The 20,485-nt window shown below is 36.1% G+C and overlaps 2 protein-coding genes across 5 annotated transcripts in view; one reads left to right on the forward strand and one right to left on the reverse strand.

Annotated features, from left to right (window-relative positions):
- Arhgap42 (Rho GTPase activating protein 42) overlaps nucleotides 1-12,223 on the forward strand; it is a 256,075-nt gene extending 243,852 nt beyond the window's left edge. For 2 of the 4 annotated variants that reach the window (XM_078046909.1, XM_078046911.1), the window contains 2 exons: nucleotides 6,118-6,197; nucleotides 6,613-12,223. In XM_078046909.1, coding sequence (XP_077903035.1) covers nucleotides 6,118-6,197; nucleotides 6,613-6,701 — 169 coding nt within the window. In that variant the 3' untranslated portion in view covers nucleotides 6,702-12,223. The remainder of the gene's footprint in view (nucleotides 1-6,117; nucleotides 6,198-6,612) is intronic. The other 2 variants (XR_013437853.1, XM_078046910.1) reach the window with 2 other exon arrangements.
- Nucleotides 1-20,485, reverse strand: part of Pgr (progesterone receptor) — a 131,478-nt gene that overhangs the window by 10,089 nt on the left and 100,904 nt on the right. The window lies entirely within an intron of this gene.

Genomic DNA, 20,485 nt, shown 5'->3' on the forward strand with positions numbered 1-20,485 from the left:
ACATTTACCCATATTTGGGGAAGAGACCCATTCACTGCTTTTAGTGGATGACCTCGAGCAACAGGAAACTTTTGGGAATCACTCTATCATCCAGCACATGGGTGATTAGATCAGTAATGGACTTGCACAGATTATTCAAGTAGCTTTTTCAGAAGGATATGGAGAGAATAGTCAATAATTTAGATGGAATTGGTGAAATTTAGAAGTACTTAATTGGAAGAGTACAAAAACATAAAAAGCTGCCAGGTTTGTCTTTTGTTTGGTTGGGTTTTCTTAATTTTTATTTATTTGCTTATTTATTTTGTATGAATAGGATCGTGAATTGGCAACCACTTTGATACTGGGAGTAAGAGACAGGTACAAAAGACTCCCAATTTTGTGAGGCGAAGCATCAGAAAGAATGGTAGTGTAGCTTCTGATCTTAGCTTGTGGATGTGATGGGGAAGGAAGAGTTTTGGCCAGAATGGTGGAGCCTGAGGAACAAGTGAGGCCATTAGAAATGTGCAGCTGTAACCAGAGAGAGCATGGAGTGTGATGCCATTTGAGAAACATCTGCACTGCAGTTATTTTGCATGGGGGAAGGTGAGTGTCCCCGGTAGTGAGATTTATTGAGAAAGGAAAAATGGCCCAGCCCTGGTCTTTTAGGAATGATTTCATATAAGTATTAGGAAAAGAATGAAAGCAGTGGTCAGGAGAAGGCATGGCCACAAGTAGAAGCTGCTGAAAAGTGTAGGCAGTCAGGAGAGGACACTGTTGTTAGCCTCTGAGACATCATTGGAGATTTTTGGAGTGGGGTGTCCACCCTACAAGATCAGTGACAGTGAATTATGGAGTTTCACCACGGAGCCCAAAAACGGGAACATCTGAGACTGAGGCCTATGGATTCCTAATTTTGGCCTGCTTTCCCAAGTGATTATTATTGTACAGGAACATTTGAGAACCAGCAGAATAGAGAAAAATGTCCCTAAGCAGACACCGCTTATTTATAGTTGTTTCTATAAAACACCTCCAAGGGACAGTGCCACTAGGCTCACCCTTTTAAAGACATGTAGAAAATTGTCCTGTGAAATGTGTCACTTTGGTTTCAACCAGTTATGTTCAGTGGGGAGGTCCAGGTCCATTTTGAAGTCCTATATGCAGGCAGACTACACAGACATCTTCTAATGGTTGAATTGAGAAATAAGCACTTGAGAATGATATGAATTAAATGCCTTATTATAAACCACCAAATATTTTAGGTATCATAATCTAAAAATACCAATATTTTGCTTATATTTACAAAGCACAGAAAACAAAGTCCAACAAAGTCCTATCCAGTGAGACTGAGTTACTGTCACTGGTGTGGAACAGTGACACATGAAAGACACACAAGCAGAAAACCCAAGGCATTTGTAAAGAGGGGAAAGGACAGGAATTTTGAAAGTAATTAAATTTGTCATCTTTTAGGATGTGGGGAGAATAATAAGCTAAAAAAGTGAATAAACGCCACTGCTGATTTCATCACCTGAAGATAACTACTGTTCAGCTTTGTTGCATATCGCTTACAATAGTGTTTCTCAAACTTTTGTTCTTCGAACACCTTTAGAAGCTTAAATCATTAAAGATCACAAGAGAACTTTAATTTATGTGGGTTATATCTATCACTGTTTGCTGTCTTAGAAATTAAAGCTGAGAGTTGGGTACCCCATAGCACATGCCTGTAATCATAGTGACTCCGGAGGCTGAGATGGGCAGATCATGAGTTCAAAGCCAGCCTCAGCAACTTAGTGAAGCCCAAAGCAACTCAGCGAGACCCCGTCTCCAAATAAAAAATAAAAAAGTCTGGGGATGTGGCTCAGTGGATAAGCATCTCTGGGTTCAATCTCCAGTATCAGAAAAAAAGAAAGAAATTTAAACTGAGAAGTTTTAAAATATTTAATTATTAAAATGAATATAAACTCATTGTATATTAGCACAAATTACATAATTTTTACCAATATAACATTTTCCAAAATAAAAAGGGTTGCGTTATTTTACATTTTTTGCAGATATCTTTAATACCTGACATATAAAATAAATGGATTCTCACACACATTTCATCGCTATTTGAGCAGTGATGTTTTAGGGTCCCATCTGTTCTCCATCCCTCTGAGAGTTTCCTAAGTACACTTTGAGAACTATTCTGTGCTAAACACACAGAAAAGCAGGGAGTGGAGAAGAAAGGGGGTTACTATTGTCGTATTGTGTGCATATACAAATATGTAGCAATGAATTATACTATTGTGTAGAATTATTATCACTAATAAAATATCTCAGAAATGTAAAAAGAAAAAACACAACACAGGAAAAGGATCTATGGAGTTGTTATTCATTATTGGTCCATCATAATACCCAACACAAAATAGATGGATCAGCAAAGTGTTTGAATGAATGGATAAAATATATATTTTTAACATTAAAAAAACCTTTAGTACTCATTCTTTAACTTCATTCTCAATTTGGAATGGCAGTATATCTACCTTTGACATAAGCAGCTTAACTTTGCACATGTATATGGAAGTTTTTTTTTTTTTTAATCATTGAGTACTCATTTTCAAGCCAGAACCAGCCAATTTTATTTTTTTAAGGGGGGTGGGAGGGTGGGGAGTGGAGGGTGGGAAAACAAACTATAAAAGTATAAAAGAACATGTATTTAAATTTAAGTAAATGCATTGTTTATTGGCAAACTGTCTGGGCAGTTTAGGGACCTTGCCAAAGACAAATATAGCAAAATTTTTGCTTCACATGCTTTTTGCATAGCCCGAGTTCTTCACTAGCATTATTTGTATCGCTGCCTAATTTTTAATTGAACTGGTGTACTCTGCTTTGTTCGTTAAGTCCTGTACTGATGAACACTTAGACACTTAGATTGTTGAGATTTTTTTTTTTTTTTTACTTTTAGCTTTTATATATGGTACTCTTTTGGCCTCTTTCTACCTCTATCTATGTGCACTTACTTCCCAGCAGTATACAAAGTGTGCATGTGTGTTTATTATTGTTTAATAGCCCTAGGAAACATCATATGGATTTTACTGAGTTTTTTATTTCTCCTCTCTTTAAGATAAGACAGGCAAATTTTGCATACTGACTGATCAGCATTACATGGCATTTAGAGTTAGGAATAAGACTGTGAGCCATTTTTCCCTGATGAAAAGGGAAGAAATGGCTTTTAGGACCATAGGTGTCATTACCTTACTCTTCTGTGTAGTAAGAAGCAGGATTTTCAAAATACTTTTCAAAGAGGTATTAGAATCTTCTGAAGATACACAAGAAGTGACAGTGTTATTTTCACATCCTCTTCAATACACAAGACAGTGAGAGGAAGCATTAGCACCTGAAGAGGAAACCACTGGCACAGAAGTCCACATTAAATCATCAAAGCTCTCTGCTAGGTGAACAGAGCTCTCTGCAGAAGAAAATCTGTCTAGTTATGTGCACAAATAATTGAAAAGTCATGCTAGTATTTTGTGCTTTGTATTTTTGACACATTTAAAAATACCTGGTTTCTTTAAAATAATATTAGTGTGTGTGCATCTCCCCTCCCCCACACAGGCCATAAAATACTACAAAGAGAATATTTGTGTCTGAAATACTAACAAAAATGATTTAGTTGCATTTTAAAACGTACTTTTAAAAATTACATTATTGTAAAGATGATTACAGTAATTTGTACAAATTTGAAAATTGTTTCTGTGTAGATTTCTAAGTAATTTATCAAAATCATTCAAAGAAATAAGGCAGTATTACCGAAGGGAATTGTTCATGTTAGAAAATGTGAGTTTTTTAAAAAAAATATTTACATATTTTTTAGGGAAATGGTTCTGCAATTCTCAATTGTATTCTGATTAACTCAAATGGTTACAAGTAGCCAGATTTATAGGAAAAACTGATAATTCTATTTAAGATTACCAAAATCTAAATCTTAGAAATCTTCAGAACTTGATAGCACCCTTTTCTCCACTTCTCACCTATCTGTAATCAACACTTTCACAAACATACACACATAGAGATTTTTATGTTGTTTTGTTTTTCAGTATAAAGTCTTGGTTTTCCCTGGGTGTCTCCACTTCCTCATTTCTACTTTAGACAATATTTCACTGACAAGTTAGTCTGTCTTGGCCAATGGTCATTAATAAACCTGTCCCCCAGCAAGATGTTTGAACATACCACCTCAGCCTAAGTCTCCTTGCCTCAAAGAAAAGAGACTCTGTAGGCGGAACTCGAACTTTCCTCCATAATTTTTCAATTTTCAGATACTTTTTGGGTACTGGAGTTAAAATGGCCAACCCTCATTTGACAAGTGTCTAGATAAAACCCAAGATCTAGTTCCAATGGGGAAATGCAGTTATAAGGTAATGCTATTGATTTGGGGAAGATGGCAAGTACAGCTGATGTTTTTTGGCAGGTGGAGTGCTGGAACCTCAGGGAGAACAGACAAGGCTCCCTATGTCTTTAAAAGGACCCATCACATAGACAATGAGCCCAACTCTTTCCCTTTTTTTTTCTTGACTTACCATTTAGCAAATAATTACTGAGTTGCTACTGAGCATCAAGAATCATCCATGGGGGTGCTGGGGTTGTGGCTTAGTGGTGGAACACTTGCCTAGCATGTGTGAGGCACTGGGTTCGATCCTCAGCATCACATATAAATAAATTAAATAAAAGCCCATTGACAACTAAAAAATATTTAAAAAAAAGAATCATCCATGGAGGTTACATTCCAGTTAAGGGAGAAAATAACAAAAATATCAATTGAAACAACAGAATACCACATATCAATACTGCACAGATTTGGAGCAGGAGAATATGATAGTTGCATGAATGGCTATTTTGGAGTTCATGTTCAGGGAAGGCCTGACCTACAGCAAAGCTCTTGAAAATTCATGTAAATATGAAGTGCACAGCCAGGTTAAGATCAAGAAGAAAGCATCTCACAGGAACCATTATGACTTTGGCATATTTGAGGAAGAGAAAAAGGGCCCATGTGACTGGAGTATCATGAGTGATCTGAGGCAGATATGAAAAGAGATAGGAGAGACAAACAAACTAACACGTGGAGGGGTATGGTTTCTAGACCAGGTCAGGAAACTGTTGAAGGGTTGCTGTCAGGAAGTAACGTGATCTAATGGACTGCTTCAACACTGCCTTCTGGTTGCTCTGTAGATGGTAGACTGTCAGCAAGCAGAAGGGGAAGCCTAGAGTTTTTAGGATGTTTAGAAAGTCACTCAGTCAACCAGACCAGAGGTGTCATTGGCTTAGACCCTGTGGAAGACGTAAGTGAGTGGACTTAGGGAAGCTGCAAGTCCTTCTGAGGCCATTCAGTGTTGTAGAGTAAAGGGGACTTGCCCAGTTACGTGGTTAGCAGCCTCAGATGATGGCTTTGTAGTGTTGGTTCCAATATTTTAAAGTCAGATCCCACAAAAACCCCTGTGATTCTGGTTTCTCTTTAAAAGCTAGAGTAACTGGCTACATTGATCACGAATTCATATATAGAAATGACTATGAGAAGCTATGTGTCGGCTTCCCTTTATAGGTAATAAGCATCTCTAGTTTGCAAAGCCTTCACCCATCCCCACCAACTCACTGACACTGAGGCCAAAATTGTTTACCATTTTCATTAGCTTATCCAATTGTCCTTCTTACATCATACCCACTCAACTTATTTATCATATCTTCTAGACCTTTTAACTTTTAGATACCACCTCAGTTTTTCTGAAAATTAAAGTTGAAAAAAAAATTGGTAGGGTACCCATGAACCTTGGTTCCTGTATAGCTTGAAAAACAGCCTGTTCAGTAGCTTCCTAACAATTAAATACACATTCTTTAAAACCAGCTTACATTGTTTGGTATAAACCATGTGGTTCCTGTAGAGGGGCATTGCCTGGAAATACAAGGGCTTTTGATCAATTTCTTGATCTAGTTACATGACTGTGTTTGGTTTGTGGAAAGTACATAGATGTAGAATTACATGTGCATTTTCTTTGTATGTATTATATTCCAGTTATCACTGGAATTAATGGCACTCTTTCAGATAGTTTTAAGTATAGAGGTATTCAAATTGAGTGTTGTGTTTATTTATAAATTGTCTTGATCTTTCAGCCAAGCCAAAGCCATGTATTCCTGTAAAGCAGAGCACAGCCATGAGCTGTCCTTCCCACAGGGAGCAATATTTTCTAATGGTGAGTACATCCGTACCCTTCACTAGTGTATCATGGAAGGGCAAAGAAATAGTGTGGCAGTAAGAGTCTGAAGTAGAAGCCAGGCACCCTGGGTTCTGTTCCAGATCCTGCCTCTCATAACCTGAATGAGTTATGAGATCTAGATCCCAACTTTCTCCCCTGCAGGAATATGTGTACACACACCTGTGTCTGTGCCTACTTGTACAGAGGTGAAAGAAACATACCCACCATGAGTGCATACACAAACATATGCAGATTGTCTATGTGAAAACAAAGAGCATTTCAACATTAAAGGGATCATAAAACTGATTTGTTTGTGAATTTATGCATACAATCTGACGTGGATTTGTGTTTATATAATTATTTGAAGCTAATGTTGATTGAGTGACATGTATTTTTTTCTTTATTTTGCCAGTGTACCCATCAGTGGAACCAGGATGGTTAAAGGCAACTTATGAAGGCAAAACAGGACTAGTTCCAGAAAATTATGTTGTCTTCCTCTAATACTATTTAGTGGATGGCAGTATCTTCATGGTATCCATGGTAACAAATAATAAGTGCTATGATTTTTATCTGACACAGATATGGGGATAGCCCACTAAATAAAAACAGTCAATTTCTATCAAGTTCTTCACCAGCGGACTATGTAGCTCCCTATTAATGGAAAAGGAAAAAAAATGTTTAAATTGTGGTCATTCTTTTTTTGGCTGGTTTCTTATCTTAAAAAACCTTGCTTTTTTATGGTAAAAATAGTTCTCCACAATGCCTCTTCCATAGCACCTATAGAATCTCAAATATTGTGTTCGATACTATATTCCCCAAAATTTGGAAACCAGAAATCTGCTATATGGATTTTAAGATTTGTCCTTTATTGCCTGTCATTCTCTGAGGAACTTTGAGATCAATACTTTAAAGTGTAATTTAAATTGTTCATTATTTTTTTTCTTAAAAATTATACTACTTTTATATATGATTGTTTTGCTGGTCCTAAACATTTCAAGGAAATATAAGTCTTTGTTCTAACATTATTGTATTTGTTTTCCAAGTAGATAGTAATAATTCAAAAGCAATGATGTATATAATGTCCGTTAAAAAAAAAGTCAAATTATGTCATACACTGATTCTGTAAACAATCCACTCAGAATTCTGGACAACTTTCATGAATTTAGAGCAGGGATCAGCAAGCTGTTTCAAACCCAGAGCCTCACACATGCTTGGCAAGAATTATCACTGAGCCACATCCCAAGCCCAGCAACTGTTTCTATAAAGGCCTGATAGTTAACATTTTTGTGGTGGGCTAGATTTCACTTGTGGGTCATAATTTACTGACCCCTATTTTAGAGGATGTGTAAAACTATCTTCATAATTTCTGGATTTTTACAAAATTTTACATTAAAACATAAATACTAAAAAATCATATGCACATATCCTCTACCAGTAACATTTTAGTGGTATCACAAGAGAATAATTACAATAATGAGAAAATTATATAAGTGCAGCTCAGAGGCATGCAACTGAAATTCCACTTGTGACACTGTAGTGTCATAAAGTATTTTGATAACATCCAGCTTTGGCTTATGAGGTGTGTTTTCATGTTCTTGAAAACAATAACGGGGAAGCTGTTTGGCTTCTAAAGTATGTATGTTATTGAAACAAAATAAATACAAATATATACGATTCTTAAATTATATTAAGCAACAAAGTTTGAAATTATGCCATCATCTTGAACAAAAAATCTATACATGATTTCCTATTATGGCATTCAGATTACTAGGAATTTCACTGAATTTATAGAGCATAGAAATAGGTATTTACTATCAAATTATGCATATCATCAACTGGTTATGTATCAACCATTTTCTATTAATCCTATTTTAATAATTCTAATATATTATTTCTATGAATATCTATGGTAAAGAACTTCTCTTCATGAGATTCCAAAAAGCTGGTTGCCTGCCACCAGCTACCACAGCCCTGCTGTGCTTGGCTTTGACATCTTATTGGTTACTTCAGTTTCCCCCACTTTAGAAACACTCAGGTATTTACTGTGTAAAACCTTTTACATATTATAATATCAATTCCACCTACTTTTAAGTTAATATTCTAGAGCTAATAAAGATGCACACAACTATGCCTCAGAGCATTTATGCTTTTAAAAGTAAAAATAATGGATTATAATTAAATAGTAAAGAGAGTAATCGTAGAGAGACAGTCACAGCCAGGAAAAATATCAGTGGATTGAAATAAATGAATGAAAAAAAAAATTCCACTGTTACAAAAATCAGTAATGGTTTGTGAAAATCTGATGAGTTTGTCCTTTTCTTTTTCCTCCTGCTGTTTATCTCTGCACTACAATGAGGTATTGCTGGAACTTCTTGGTCAAGTGACTCTCAGTAGTAGTAACAGTGTTACTGGTACTATAATTGCCCTCTGCTGGAACAGAAGGTCTCTGCAATGTACCAGTCCCCTGGTCTATTTGGCCCCCTTCAATTTAAGCACCCTTACCATTATCTGGCATCTGGCTAGATTAGGACCTCTCAAAGCAAATTAATTTTCTTTCCAAGACCAACTTGACTCTAAAAGATTCAGAATCTTATTTCACTTGCTGCTGTATAAAGAAATTTCAACTTTTTATTTCAACATTTTATTTTTAACACAGGGTGTCCCTGCTTCTGAGTTGTCTGTAAGCTAATTCCACTGATGTTCAGTAAGGAATTAACTGCACAGGATGTGGGTATGACATCCGGCTCTCCTTTCTAATGGAGAGACCTATACTGTAGCATAACATATGGTCTCTTTCCTGAAATAAACTACATGCTGGTTCATGTACTTTTGTTTGAAGTTTTGACTTTTTAGATTTGTAGGGATGGTTCATTTTTCTTCCTATTGATTACATGTAGAAGCAAGTCGTGGCCATATACTGGAGAGAGGCTAAGACTGCTTTTCCCTTGAAGTTAAGTTTCCTGTGGAAAGGTGTTTTTGAGCACCAAAAACAGGTTCTCTAATACATGTGGAATATTAGTCAAAAAAGTAAATAACGGCACTCATGGAAACAGCATCACAGTCTGAATTATAATGGTGTTGGAAGTTGAAGATTCCTTAGAATTGCCAGAGTCAAATCTTTGAAACACACGGCATGTGCTCCCAAACCACTTCTTTCAGTACTATCGGTATGAGGATAAGATTGAGGGTCTAAATTAATCATCCTGTATGTTATGTGAAAATATCCCTGAGTACAGAATATGCATTTCACAGGCGACTTTTGTTATGCCATTACTCTAAGTTTAGTTTATAGAAACTAGTCATTCAACTGAAGGATTTTTCCGTATTATGTGTGAATATATGAAAAGTAAATAATAATCTTTATATTCCTGTAATGTCCATGAAGTATGAGGGGGAATCATTTTTGTGTGGTGTAAGTAGTTTCACTTGTCTGTTATGTTGGTTCTCTGTGCTGTGTATGTGTATAAGCATAACCTGGTTTCTCAACCATGGCTCATTTGCTGGTTCTTTGAGGAATGATGGAGAGAAAAAAAAAATGTACCTTCTATTTTCCATAACCCCAAGCTATCTGATTTCCAAACAGAAAAAAATAAAGATACATGAGTCTTATTTTGTGATAATTAGTTACATATTGTGACATGCCTTCTAAAAATCTACTATGTTGTGAAGAAAACAAGTCTTCTACTATAATCATGTGAAATTGACATCTGCCAGTCTTCTTACTCTCAGCATCATTCTTCAGGTCTGTGTGGAAAGTATTGTGTGTCATTCACATGGATGTTGCCTTAGAAGAGTTCCTCAGACCCTCACCTTAGGCAACTTCAGTTTTTAACACAGGTTGAGTACCTTTATCCAAAATGCTTTCAACAAGAAATATTGTGAATTTTTTCAATATTTTTGCAATACTTACATATATACAAGATATCATATACACACAAACATTATGGAGGTGAGACATGACATTCATTTTTGTTCCACAATAAACCTTATAAACCTAGCCTGAAATTAATTTTATCTGATATTTAACAACTTTGTGCATAAAATAGTTTCATGGTGTGGGATCTTCCATTGCTGGTGTCATATAATTTCTCAGAAAGTCTCAGATTTTGGGAGGCTGGAGTTGTGGCTCAGTGGTAGAGTTCTTGTCTAACACATGTGAGGCACTGGCTTTGATCTTCAGCACCACATAAAAATAAATAAATAAATGCATGGGGTTTTTGTTTGTTTGTTTTTTTTTTAAGTATCAGATTTGGGATTAGGGATACTCAACCCATAATAGCCCAACTATATATTGATAATACCTTAATTAGCATTAAGAGTGCCAGCCTGATTTATACTTTATCAGCTGAAGTCAGGCAGACCAGCTTAGGAGCAGATTTTGTTCTTTGGTTTCATAATACATTTGCAACTTACAGCACTTATTATTATGACCTCAAGTCACTGGGTGAGACTCCAAAATCATATCTTCTGGTAAGAAGCAATGGCTTGACTCTTGTCCAGAAGTTATTTTGCTCTTGAGCAAAGGTTTCCAACTTAGAGTAAAATTGCTCTGTAATTTGGCCTCGTTTACTTTTATGTTACCTTTTGAAATCCAAACACATTCAGAAACAAGGCTAGTCTTTCTGAACAATCCATGTCAGCCTATCTCCTGCTGATTCACAGACTTAATAACAGGTATTTATAAGCTAGTCTCAATTTCCTGAGCACATTGACTGTCTGCTTCCATCGTTTCTATTACCTTCCTGCTTCAGATGTGCAGATTCTATTGGTGATAACCTTGGGAAAACTCAGGATTATGAATGGTTGTGAACTTTTAGAGGATAATAAACATGAATAAGATTTTTTATAATTTTAGGGCAGCTGTACCCATTGCTTTAATAATCTGAAGTAGGAATGTTGACAGCACTCAGAGTAAATCATTGGCAGAAAACAGATCAGTGTGTCCCAGACCAATGTTTACAAGCTGTTTGTGTGGGGAGGAAGTCCAGCAGGTCACCACTTTACCTTAGGCACTCATGAGGGAGAGGCCAATGTCAAGGGTGAATACCTACTGGTGCTAAATGGAGATAGGGAGTTCGTGCATTTATTGAGAAGTTCCAAAAGGCAAAGACTATTTTCAGTTATTATGAGCATAAATATTCTTTTCCATTCAAGCTGCTCATGTACAGGGCAGCCTGAGGAACTTCAGTATCTGAGCGGGGTGGAGGCTGAGAATGCCAAAACCACCTCAGTTAGATGACTGCTCTCTCCCCTTTGTACCATCTCCCACATCTTCTAGGGTTGAGAGCAACACAGTTGTGCCTTGAATCCACTCAGACTCTTGGGTGAAAAGCATGCCTTGTTTTCTGTGTGGCAGCATGTGACAAGTTTGACTTTCACCAGCATATCTTCAGCCGCCTCCTTTCTGCAAAGAATGGTGCCTCTCGAGCCGACCCAAGAATACTGCCTGCACAGGAGTTACATTAAAATCCACGTTATCACCACGTATTGAAGGCTGGAATTTTAAAAGTTCTTTTTGAACTCTGATCAGAAACCTTTACAAATCAGAAGTTTGGCAGGGAAGACGCCTGGGTTTTTAATTCAGAATTCTATTTATATACTGTTAAAATTTGAGGTACTATAGTTTATATAAAAGTTGGATATTTAGATATTGTATTTCAGTACTGGGAGCTTCTTTGCAGCCATTAACGTGACAAATTAAGTAATAAATATGATGAAAATGATTGTTGGTAAGTTATATTGAATTTTTTGTTTATTTTGTAGTGTTTCTGTATTTATCTGCACTTTGTGTACATACATACATACACACATGCATATGCCAACATGTAAATAACTTCATGTTATTCCTAATCTAAATTGTCATGATATCTGTAATGTATGTTTACACTGTGTTTTAAATTACTTTAAAAATAAACTATATAAGCACGTTTTAATTTAGTCTTCGTACTTAAAGACCCACTGTGTTGGACCACAGCGCTCTTGGCTTCATACTAAGATTAAAATAAGATTTCTAGTACTGCAAATGGTTATTTGTCATTTGTATAAGTAGAAAATTATAGCAGAATTTGTTGACCTTTTCTTGAAAGATTAATATTATGAAAGATCAGGAAAATATGATATTAATAATGTGTTCACAGAGGAGAAAGATAAATGGGCCATAAACAGAATATCAACAATAATGGGTAAGCCGGCTTATCTGAAATTTGTATGTTTGCAGACATTTACAAGTGGGCTGTTTTAGTCAGCTTTTTCACCACTGTGATCCAAAAGACCTGACAGGAACAATTAGAGGAGAAGTTTATTTGGGGGTCAGAGTTTTAGAGGTCTCACTCAGTCTGTAGAAGGCTGGCTCTATTCCTCAGTGCTCGAGATGAGACAGAACAACATGGAAGAAGGGTGTGGTGGAGGAAAGCAGGTCCAGACATCACACCAGGAAGCAGAAAGAATGAACATGCTATCCTCACCACAAAATATTAACCCCAAAGGCTCGCCCCCAGTGATCCACTTTCTACCTGCTTTCACTTATCACTCAGTCCTTATTAGGAGATTGATTCACTGGTTGGGTTAAGGCTTTCATAGCACCATCATTTCACTTCCAACTCATACATGAGTTTTGGGGGGACACCATATATCTAAACCATTATGTGCTATGAATGAAGTATTAACATGTAATCATCTATTGGTTTATTGACCTTCTTGATCACTATTTGACAGCTCACAAAATGTTGCTTTTCTCATGTTGAAGAAAGAAAAGCATGTATTTTGTGTATAAAATGGATTATTAAAGTGCAGCAAATTGCCTTGCCAAAACTAAGCCTGTCAAATTGGTCATTGAGCATTTAACTTGGTTTGGCCAAATAGATTATAGTTTTCATCAATATCAGAAGTAATAAATTCATGGCAAAAGATTTGTTGCGATAAAAAGAGTAGTCAGTTACAGTATGAATAAGCTGGAACAACTGTTAGTAGATATAGAGAGATCATACGGGTTGACTGACTTTTAGGAGTGTTGGGGTAGAAGAAATTGACATAATGGAATCCCTTATGATTAATATTTTAGAAATAAACTAGGTGTTAGTGATCAAATGTGAAATGGTTTAGACAACAAAATAAGTAAGGTATTGGAAGTTTAGATTGTAATCCTGCTTATAAAATAGATATCCATGAATCCACACTGATTAAATGGTAATCAATTTAGGGGCTGGGGTTGTGACTCAGTGGTACAGTACTTGCCTCACATGTGTGAGGCACTGGGTTCAATTCTTAGCACTGTATATAAATAAATGAATAAAATATCGGTCCATTAACAACTTAAAAATATTTTTTTAAACATGGTAATAAATTTAGCTTATATAAAATAAGTCGGTAGAAGAACCAAATCTTTAGAGAAATATTCCAAATGATTATTAGAAATGTAGTTACTTTCCCTTCTAAAAGGTAGAGTTTAAGCCTCTCCTGTTTATAGATGGGCTACATTTAGTAATTCACTTTCAAATACCAGAGTGTGGGAAACTATCATAACTTCACAGAAAAGAAACCTACCCGCCCTGTCGGAACCCAGTGATCAAAGTTAACATCATCAGTTATAACATGTCCTTGACTTGCACCCCAAGACATGTGAAGAGCATTTTACCTCTGTGGTGTTCTTTTCCTAAGCCCATAACTCCAGCAAAATCATGAGGAAAACATTAGACACATCCAGGTGGAAGACATTCTTCAGGATGTATGTAAGCCCAATACTCCTCAAGATTATTAAGGTCATGAAAAATAAGAAATTACTGAGAAACTGTCTCAGATGAGAGGAAACCCAGGAGACAACATACTAAAGGGAATATGGAAGACTGCATTGGATCCCAGGGGGAAAAAAAAATAAGACAATGGAAAACCAATGAGGTCCAAATAAAGTCTAATGTTAATGGCAAAAGAGAAAAATAAAAACTGTCCTCAAAGTGATGCAGTTTGCTGGAGCCACTTTAACCATTATTTGTAATTCATAATGCTCTTATTCATAGCTTAAATACTTAGTCTGATTCCCCCCATTAAATCATGATCTCTGTGTGTAAGACATGTGTCCTGTTTGTCATAATTTGAAAACCTCAACTATGTTAAACTTTACAGTTGAAGTTTTTGGGTCAGAGGAGTTGTGCAGTTAAAATTGAAATGGCCCAAAATTGAGAAGACAAATCCTAAGTTTTTAATACAACTTTACTGCTGTTAAGGAAAGTTTATTCCAGCATATACAGAAAGGAAACATGTGATACAACTGAAATTTAGGAAGCTGAAATTATTAAATTTAATAACTAAAGTTTGATGGGGTTAATAATTGGCTGTAAGGGCAAAAAAATAGATTCCCTTTTCTTCATACTTTATGTAAAGATAAATAAAAATATTAGTTCTCCAAAAACAACACAAATAGAAGAAATATTAGGAGTTTAGCTGTGTAAAGGATACTATCTCAAGCAAGTAATTATAAAAATCACAAGGATAGTCTTGCTGACAAAAAAAAATTGAAATTTATATAGAAAAACATCATGGAACAAGATACCTTTTAGGCTGGAAAAAAGTTAACATGAGACAGAGGATATTCTCAATATGCAAAACACTCATGAAATAACAGGAAGAATTAGCGTAATGGAAGTATGGCCAATAATCACCAACGACTAGTTTAAAGAAGAGGAGATGCAAATTAACAGATGAAGAGGTTTTAGCCTCACCATTAGGGAAGTGCAAATTAAAATACAATAAGATGCCATTTTTCTCACCTAGATGATAGAAATAACATCCAGTTCTGTGGAGGCTGCAGGGAAATGAGGACCTTTATTCATGACTTTTGTATAAATTGAATTTTCAATATTTTGATCCAAAATGGCAAAATTTAATTTAAAAGTACACATATGTCATGATTCTTATAATTCAACCTCACTAATCAAACTTTAGGCAACTTATAAAAATACCACATTAAAGACATGTTCAGGACATTTAACATATTCTTAATTTTCAGAATATTCTTAATTTCCAGAACTTTTAATTCAAATGTAATATTCATAGTTTGCAGACCTAACTTTTAATTTTAAACTTTGTCTCCAGTTTGCTTTCTGGAAGACAGTTTGATGCTTTCAGATAAATTTAGTTAAGCAATTTTAAAAAAGGAGTAGATGCAATTATCTAACCTCTAGTCTTGGGTGGTGAGATTTTAGCTGAGACTTAAAGTAAGACAGAACTAGAACCATAAAAGGGGACACGAATGAGTAAGAGTGTGTGTCTGTGTCATCTGAGGAAACAGGATAAAAACACCAAATGTAAAACAGTAATGCTACCAAACAAAGTAAGATCAGAATCAAAAGTACCTCTACTGGTCAACATTACTATCCCCTGCCCATGTGCAGCTTCTTTCTTTTGAGTGATGTGATGGTTGTGACTTTTCTGAAAAGGTTAGAACAGACAAGCAGACAAGACTAGCCTCTGGCTGCTAGGAGATGCATGATGTGTCCGGGGAATGTGACATCTTCCAGGAATCTGATGTTCTTATTTCTGCAACTGATTGCATCCTACTTCCATCCTGCCCAAGCTAGGAAACAGGTAATTTTTTTTTTTAACTTAGAACTTCCTAAATGTATACAGTGTTTTAACTTTACAAGTTTAAAATTCACACAAAATCTAACAAGATAGGAAATGTAGCCATCTCTTTTCATAAGTATAAGTAAGACCTATAGATATTTAATGGTTGCCTGTGGTCACATGGCTAGTATGTGGTAGAGCTGGGACTTTTCACTAAGGTATTTTCAAATGGATTTCCGTGGTCTTTGCTAAACCAATGTTTCTCCATTTCAGGTGTTGGGTATCCCTGTTTAATTTTTGTTATGTTCAAATAGTAGCCTTAATTATATTTGCTTAAAACAATCAACTCAAATCTATACTACTACTAATTTGTAATCTTGTTATACCATATTTATAAAATATACTTTTAATGTGATAGCTATTTTCCTCCAATACATGTAAAAAAATAAGTGCATGACTATAAGGTCTATTCAGGTGAGAAACATTGCCTTAAACCAAATGCCTCTCATAATGGAGGCTTAAAGAGCTGTCTTTTCTTAGTAATTATGAAGTTTGAATAATGGAAACTTGGAGTATTGCTTATGGTTCAACTCTTCTCTACTTTTTCTGCAATTTTGAGTGTGGTAGAAGGGGGCGAGAGAATCAAAATCTTAAATTAAAACTGAGAAGTATGGTAGTCAATCCTTAAGAAATGACAGTCTTTATCATGGGTTCATCCTCCTTCCTATGCATGTATGTCTCTCCACCCATCAAGAATTGGAGCTTTATAAATGCCTCCTCTGTATCCGGGAGAGCCTTATGACTACCTTTAGTCATTTTTTTACTAATTTGTCTTAGTCTTTAAGAGTTTTAGCAGTTTGAAGAATCCAGCCTCTGTGATCGGAAGATGATTAGGGCAGTCTCATCAATATGGGAATGCATGAAGGAAGAGACCATAGAGAGGAGCCCCCAAGAGTTTCAGATGTGCAGGCCCAGGCCTTGGTAAGCCTCCTCCTGGGCATCTCTGCTTCTAAGACCATGGGATTGCAGGTTCCCAGTATATCAATTAACATATAAATTCAGCTACATGAAACAGAGAACAGGGATTTTAAACAAAATAGAGGATTCTCTTTTCATGTCACAAGCAGATGTTCTAGATGCTCATGAATCAGTTAAGGACCCAGACTCCTATTTTGTTGCTCCATCAGAGAGTATGCTTATCTTGGTGGTATGGTGTCATTCATTTTTCCAAGCAGCAGGATGAAAGAATGGGAAGAAGTGCTTGCCTCCTGTCTTGAAGAACCAACAAGGAAGCTGTGCATATTTATTATCTTATCACCTTGGACACACTCTGCACCAGAAGAGGCTAGGGAATTGTGTTACTCAGCTTTTTGACAGAGTGACAAAATATGTAATAAAAACACAGGATAAAAGATTTATTGTAGTTTATGGTTTCAGAAGTTTCAGTCCATTGTTACTTGGCTCCATTATTTCTGGGACTGTGGTGAGGTATAAACTTATGTCAGGGAGATCTTGGCAGAGCGACTCACCTCATAGCAGCCAGGAAGCAGAAAGAGAGGAAAGGGCCAGGAACAAGATCTAGTCTCCAAGGGCATGACCCCAAAGATTCATTCCCTTTAACTAGGCCTGACCTCCAGTAATTTTCACCGCATTCCAGTAATTACTTAGCTTTGAATCCCTCAATGAATTAATCCATGGATGAGGGCAGACTCCTCATGATCCAGTCAATTCCCCAAATCCCTACCTTTGGACATTGTTTCATTGGGGAACAAGGCTTCAACACTTGAGTCTTTGGGGGACATTTAAGACCCAAACCATAATAAATATTTATTTTGAGCTATTATGTCTCTAACTAGAAATTGCCCTGATACATAGCTACCAAGGGTGGAACTTGGAAGTACTGACTACTTAGCTTGGGAAGTTAGTCACTAGCAAGGATAATCTTTATAGGCAAGAAACTGTGTCCTACAGAGTATATATAATTTCAGTGTATACTAAATCAGAAACAAAGTTCTAAATCATCCCCGTCAGGACTCTACATAGCATCTTGTCCCTGCATTATGATTTCTTTGAAGCATATAATGCTTGGATTGTATCTGTCCACTACTTATTTTTGGTCCACCAGACTGTATATTCCATACAGTTATATTCTGAGTTCAGAGATGGAGCTTCACAGAAGTTGTCTACTCAAAATATGGTCTGTCTCTCTTTTTTAATTAATTTTTTATTTATATATGATAGCAGAATACATTACAATTCTTATTACACATATAGAGCACATTTTTTTCATATCTCTGGTTGTATACAAAGTCTATTCACACTAATTTGTGTCTTCATACATGTTCTTTGGATAATAATGACCATCACATTACACCATCATTTCTAACCCCATTCCCTCTTCCTTCCCCTCCAACCCCTCTGCCCTATCTAGAGTTCATCTATTCCTCCCAGGCTCCTTTTCCCTACCCCATCAAGAATCCGCTTCCTTATATCAGAGAAAACATTCGGCATTTGGTTTTTGGGGATTGGCTAACTTCACTTAGCATTATCTTCTCTGACTTCATTCAGCCATGATTTTATTCTCTTTTATTGCTGAGTAATATTCCATTGTGTATATGCCACATTTTTCTATCCATTCATCTATTGAATGGCATCTAGGTTGGTTCCACAGTTTAGCTATTGTGAATTATGCTACTTATAAACATTGATGTATCTGTGTCCCTATAGTATGCTATTTTTAAGACCTAGGAGAGGGATAGCTGGGTCAAATAGTGGTTCCATTCCTAGTTTTTCAAGGAATCTCCATACTGCTTTCCATATTGGCTGCAACAATTTTCAGTCCCACCAGCCATATGAGTGCACCTTTTCCCCCACATCCTGGCCAACACTTATTGTTATTTATCTTCATAATAGCTGCCATTCTGACTGGAGTGAGATGAAATATGAGTTTTGATTTTCATTTCTCTAATGGCTAGTGATGTTGAACATTTTTTCATGTATTTGTTGATTAATTGTATATCATCTTCTGAGAACTGTCTCTTCAGGTCCTTGGCCCATTTGTTGATTGGATTATTTATTTTTTTGGAGCTTAGCTTTTTGAGTTCTTTATATACTCTAGAGATTAGTGCTCTATCTGATGTGTGAGGGGTACAGATTTGTTCCCAAGATGTAGGCTCTTTATTCCCCTCACAGATTGTTTCTTTTGCTGAGAAGAAACTTTTTAGTTTGATTCCATTCCATTTATTGATTCTTGATTTTAATTCTTGCACCAAAGGAATCTTCTTAAGGAAGTTGAGGCCTAATCCCACATGATGGAGACCAGGGCCTACTTTTTCTTCTATTAGACGCGGGGTCTCTGGTTGTATTCCTAGGTCCTTGATCCACTTTGGGTTGAGTTTTGTGCATGGTGAGAGATAGGGATTTAATTTCATGTTATTTCACTTGGATTTTCAGTTTCCCCAGCACCATTTGTTGAAGAGGCTGTCTTTTCTCCAATGCTTGTTTTTGGCACCTTTGTCTAATATAAGATAGTTGTAGTTTTGTGGGTTAGTCTCTATGTCCTCTATTCTGTACCATTGGTCTACCAGTCTGTTTTGTTGCCAATGCCATGCTGTTTTTGTTACTACTGCTCTGTAATACACTTTAAGGTCTGGTATAGTGATGCCACCTGCTTCACTCTTCCTGCTAAGGATTGCTTTAGCTATTCTGGGTCTCTTATTTTTCCACATGAATTTCATGATTCTTTTTCTATTTCTATGAGGAATGTCATTGGAATTTTGATCAGAATTGCATTAAATCTGTATAGTGCTTTTGGAAGTATGGTGATTTTGATAATATTAATTCTGCCTGTCCAAGAGCAAGGTAGATTTTTCCATCTTCTAAGGTCTTCATTGATTTCTTTCTTTAGGGTTCTGTACTTTTCATTATATAGATTTTTCACCTCTTTCATTAAGTTGATTTTTTTGAGGCTATTATAAATGGGCTAGTTTTCCTTGTTTCACTTTCTGAGGATTTGTCACTGATATACAGAAATGCATTTGATTTAGGGTGTTGATTTTACATCCTGCTACTTTGCTGAATTCATTTACTAGTTCTAGAAGTTTTCTGGTGGAACTTTTAGGGACTTCTAGGTATAGAATCATATCATCAGCAAATAGTGCCAATTTGAGTTCTTCTTTTCCTATGTGTATCCCTTTAATTTATTTGGTCTAATTGCTCTGGCCAGTGTTTCAAGAACTATGTTAAATAGGAGTAGTAAAAGAGGGCATCCCTGTCTTGTTCCAGTTTTTAGAGGGAATGCCTTCAATTTTTCTCCATTTAGAATAATGTTGCCTGGGGCTTACCATAGATAGCCTTTATGATGGTGAGATCTGTTCCTGTTATCTCTAATTTTTCTAGTGTTTTGAACATGAGTGACGAAATAGGAGATGCCATCCATCAGAAGTTACTAACCAAGAAAAGCCCAGGGCCTGATGGATACACAGCTGAATTCTACAAGACCTTTAAAGAAGAACTAAAACCAATACTCTTTAATCTATTTCAGAAAATAGAAAAAGAGGGAGAATTTCCAAACTCATTTTGTGAGGCCAATATCACCCTGATTCTAAAACCAGGCAAAGAGACATTATAAAAAGAAAACTTCAGACCAATATCTCTAATGAAAATAGATGTAAAAATTCTCAATAAAATTCTGGCAAATTGAAAACAAAAACATATCAAAAAGATCA

This window comes from Ictidomys tridecemlineatus, chromosome 4, assembly GCF_052094955.1.
Source record: "Ictidomys tridecemlineatus isolate mIctTri1 chromosome 4, mIctTri1.hap1, whole genome shotgun sequence".
Classification (NCBI taxonomy): Eukaryota; Metazoa; Chordata; class Mammalia; order Rodentia; family Sciuridae; genus Ictidomys; species Ictidomys tridecemlineatus.